The 4,749-nt window shown below is 37.1% G+C and overlaps 1 protein-coding gene across 2 annotated transcripts in view; it reads left to right on the top strand.

Moving 5' to 3' along the window:
• The window catches only part of LOC125043945 (exportin-2-like), a 12,809-nt gene extending 8,324 nt beyond the window's left edge, over window positions 1–4,485 (top strand). For both annotated transcript variants that reach the window (XM_047640339.1, XM_047640340.1), the window contains exons 6-11: window positions 121–348; window positions 1,148–1,285; window positions 1,413–1,542; window positions 1,687–1,850; window positions 2,169–2,358; window positions 2,491–4,485. In XM_047640339.1, the coding sequence (XP_047496295.1) occupies window positions 121–348; window positions 1,148–1,285; window positions 1,413–1,542; window positions 1,687–1,850; window positions 2,169–2,358; window positions 2,491–3,971 (2,331 nt within the window). In that variant the 3' untranslated portion in view covers window positions 3,972–4,485. The remainder of the gene's footprint in view (window positions 1–120; window positions 349–1,147; window positions 1,286–1,412; window positions 1,543–1,686; window positions 1,851–2,168; window positions 2,359–2,490) is intronic.
• The last annotated feature ends 264 nt before the right edge of the window (window positions 4,486–4,749 follow it).

Below are 4,749 nucleotides of genomic sequence, written 5' to 3'. Positions count from 1 at the left end.
AGGATAATTAATATACAAGTGTAAAATCAAGTATTTACAGAAGTTATATGAAATATGGTAGATGTTGCCATGTAAGCTATGATATATTTCTTATTATACTCAATTTTCCACCTCTTTCAGGAACTGATGAAATTTGCTGGGGAGAATGTCAACAATGGAGATGCCCTGAAGGTGATCTTTGCCTCACTTGTGTCTGTAGGGAAGCTGTTCCTGGCACTCAACTCGCAGGACTTACCAGAGTTCTTCGAGGATAATATGGCTGTGTGGATGGAAAATTTCCTCACCCTCCTCAACTTCTCAAGTCCTCTTCTGACATCAGAAGATGATGAAATTGGAGTGTTGGAACAGGTGGGTGGAACTTTTTTCTTTGGGGAATGAATTTTTTGTTATTATTGTTAGTAATCTTTTTTTTTCTTTCTTTCTTTCTTTTATTGTTGTCATGATTATTAATGTTATTATTATCAATATCAGTAACAACCCATTATATCCATGTGACATGGCCATCATGTCATGAAAAAAAATTGGTGAAGGAGCAGCTGAAGGCATTTAGGAAAGAGCTCTTGCAGTCTTTCCACTGATAAATTATCATGGAATAATCAATTCATGAGCCATTGCTGTAAGTGTGCCAGCTCCAGGAAAGAGACTTATTTCCATGATCAGGTTCCTATTCCTCCCTGCTGTGACCAGTGGCATTGGGTGTGTTACATAGAATTGGAATGAAAATTGAAATTGAAAAAATGAAAAAATAAATAATACAATGTTACTAATTATTGTTGCTATTGCAAAGAGTTGTAGACTACCTATAGAGAGAATATGGAGTATGTGCAATTCATTGTGTACATGCTGATTTTCCTTGGTTTAAACACAAGGATCGCAACTTGAACAGAAATGTGGTAGTCAAGAGAAATGGAAGTAGGATAAAATTGGTGTATAAACTTGTAATCTATTTGTCAGTATTGTGAGATTTACTAAAAGAATCAGGGTCCAGAGGTGGTGATTGTGAAATATGGATTGTCAGAATATCATATCACATTTTATACATTGTCAAATTTAATTGTTTTCTCACAGAAAAGTTAAATAACTTCCTAATATTGGAATTAATTTCACAATTATCAGATATTTTCTAACTCTTTATCTCTTGATACAGGTTAAGAGCCAAGTTTGTGAGGATATCACCCTGTATGCCTCCAAGTATAGAGAGGAATTTGAACCCTTCATTGAACGATTTGTAACGGCTGTATGGAACCTCTTGTCAACAACCACTCTTGCTGTTAAGTTTGATCAGGTAAGAACATGTCCCTGTTACACAAATTCTGAAGTGTTAGTATGTTTATAAGAGAAATCTAACCATTCTACAATATTTTGCATCTGACTGGTAATGTCATATTTCTTCCCTTTTTGTTTATATGTAGATGGTGAGCCATGCCATCCAGTTCTTGTGTGCTGTTGCAGAAAGGGATCACAGCAAAGGTCTTTTTGAAAATGAACAAGTTCTGTCGGGGATATGTGAAAAAGTTATTCTCCCAAACATGCATTTGAGACGTAAGTTTTTTTTATGTTGGAAGTTAGTTTCTCTATTTTTCTGTCTGTTATTATCATTTGTTTTTCTAATTTTCACATAAAGGTATACATTTGATATTCAGAAATGTGACACTTAGATTCAGTGCAAATATTTTTGAACTTCAGCTTGTGATGAGGAATTGTTTGAGGACAGTCCTGACCAGTGGGTGTCACAGGAATTAGAAGGAGCCGATTCAGAGACTCGCAGGAGAGCTGCTGTTGACTTTGTCAGAGTGCTGTCAAGACACTTTGAAGCTAGAATGACACAGGTGTTTGGGCAGTATGTTCAGGTGAGAACATTTAGCATTATTATTTTCCTTCTCCACAGATTTAGAAATTTGTTAACCCATTGTATTCGGGCACATGGACTATCCATTATTTTGTTGCATACAGATGGCCCCAAAAATGTTCAGCCAACAAAGAGTCAATTAGTAGCCCAAAGTGACTCTGACCTGATTGCTCCATTTCTTGATATTTGGGGCTTTATTTTTCTAATGCTAATAAGATTGATATTGTTATTATTATTGATATGAGTTACTAGAATGGGTAGCCTGACAGATTTTTAGTTAATTAGATATTTTAAATAAAACAATAACCCATTTTTACAGTCAATGTTAGCCACATATGGAGAGAAACCAAACGAGTGTTGGAGAAATAAAGTAGCTGCTATTTACCTTGTGACAACTCTTTCGGCCAAGGGACATACTGCGCGCCATGGAGCCACTCAGATTAATGAGTTGGTTAACATCACAGAATTCTATCAAAATCACATCCTTCCAGAGTTACAGAATCAAGATGGTAAGTTACAATTTTTGTTCTGGAAGCATAGATTACCAATTAGTAACATTAACTGTAGTATTGTCTTTTAGAATAATGAAGTGCGTTGAAATATTTTAACAGTTGGTTTAATGCTAATATTTGCCTTTCCAGTCAACCGCCTGCCAGTGCTGAAAGCTGAGGCCATCAAATATGTCATCAGTTTTCGCAGTGCTCTTCCCTTTGATGCTGTCAAACTATGCATCCCAGATCTTGCCCGTCTCATAACTGCCCAGTCACCTGTTGTGCACACCTATGCAGCAGCAGCCATTGACAAGATTTTCCTTCTCAGATTGAACAATCAGCCCCTGGTACAAAAGAATGATGTTTCACCTTCAGCTGCCGTGCTTTACACAAACCTCCTTGGAGCATTGACTATACAGGGTTCAGAACAGAATGAGTATGTAATGAAAGCCATGATGAGAGTGACAAGCATCATTGAAGGGGATTTGATGCAACATGCTGGTCTTGTTGTACCTCAGCTTGTTGTCAAGTTGCAACAAGTTGCAAAGAATCCCACAAAACCACATTACGTCCATTATTTATTTGAGACTTTGTCTCTGGTCATCAAAACCGTCTGTAATTCTGTGGATGGTGCTGTAGGAGAGTTTGACAGGAACCTCTTCCCAGTCTTCCAAGAAATCTTGCAGAATGAGATTGATAGCCTTATCCCTTATATATTTCAGATTATCTCTCTCTTACTGGAGAGACAAAAAGCTGAAGTTCCAGAGGCTTACCTATCATTGTTGCCTTTCTTAGTAATGCCAGTGTTATGGGAGAGACCAGGCTATGTGGTGCCCATGGTGAGGCTGTTACAAGCATACATTGAAAAGGCTCATGGGCAGATAGTGCAGATGGGCAAGTTAGAAGCTGTTCTTGGTGTATTCAACAAGCTTAATGCATCCAAGACAAATGACCATGAAGGGTTCTATCTTGTCCAGTGTATGCTCTTGCATATGCCCAAGGAAGTTCTTAACAGTTATTGGAATCAGATCTTTGCCATTATGTTTAGGCGCTTGACTTCAAGCAAAACCACAAAGTATGTAAAATCTCTCTTGGTATTCTTTAGCTTGTTTGCCTGCCAACATTCAGGAGGACGCCTCATACAAATTATCGATAGCCTCCAGGCAGGAATGTTTAGCATGGTTGTTGAAAGACTGATTGTGCCTGACCTACAGAAGGTCTCTGGTGAAATAGAGCGCAAGATATGTGCAGTTGGACTCAGTGGTTTGCTGGCAGATCCTGCTTTGTATAATGGTAATTATGCAGCACTTTGGGCCCCATTACTGGAGGCAGTTGTGAAATTATTTGAGTGTCCTGAAGATAGTTCTTTGCCTAATGGGGAACATTTTATTGAAATTGAAGACATTCCAGCTTTCCAAGGTTCATCAGCCAGACTAATGCATGCAGCCAGAAGTGATATAGACCCCCTAAAGGGACAAGTAGAAAACCCTCCTGTTTTCTTAGCACAGCAGCTCTCTCAGTTATCACAGGCTAACCCTGGCACTCTCCAAGGGCGCCTTGCACAGATGAATGCAGAGGTACAGGCACACATCATGAAGTATTTACAAATGGCAGGATGCAGTCTGGCATAAAGAGTTGAAAGCATTTGTATACTGTGAATTTTTTTTTTCAATTTGGTTTGCATGGCAACAATAAGCTGTTTAGTTGCTTGGGTACATTTACAAGGTGATACATTTTTTCCTTCCCACATTTACAAACACTGCTTTGCCTGCTATTTAAAATAGTATATATGTTGCCTTTGTTGAATCTGTCCCCATTGTTACTTTGATGATGTCCTGAAAGACCAGTGATAATATTTTTAAACAATTGAAAAAAAGAGATTACAGTTGGTTTTTATCGTAATTATTCAGGATCTGACCATACAATTTATCATCTCTGTAATCCTTTTGTGAATTCATAACACCAGTACAATTTTTTGTATTCTTCAATTCTCTCCTTTCCTGTATTTTAGTTTCACATCTCTTCTTTTGTCAGACTTAGTTCCCACAATGTGGCTTCCCTTTAGGTTTTACTTTCTTATTCCTACTTTTTTTTTTTCATAGTCATGCCTTTGGAGCATTTATTATAGTAAACTGTAATAAAATATTTTTTCTTTTATTACCTTCCATGTACTGACTTAAAAGTTGATATGTATGTAAATGGTTGTGTTCATAAAACAAAACTTTTCACAAAGAGTAACCTCATAAGAAAGAAAGAAAATAAATATATGTAGTATATAAACAAATAGTAACAAAAGAATGGTTAATGGTTACAAAGCAAAGTAAATGTGCTAGGCATCAAAGGTCATGTATCACTACGGAAAGGTAAAAAGGGTATTATTAATGGATAAATGTGCTAAATTTTAAGTGG

The sequence above is a fragment of the Penaeus chinensis genome, chromosome 34, assembly GCF_019202785.1.
Source record: "Penaeus chinensis breed Huanghai No. 1 chromosome 34, ASM1920278v2, whole genome shotgun sequence".
NCBI classification, from domain to species: domain Eukaryota; kingdom Metazoa; phylum Arthropoda; class Malacostraca; order Decapoda; family Penaeidae; genus Penaeus; species Penaeus chinensis.
The sequence above is the reverse complement of the archived record's forward strand: the minus strand, read 5'-3'. Positions and strand labels throughout refer to the sequence as shown.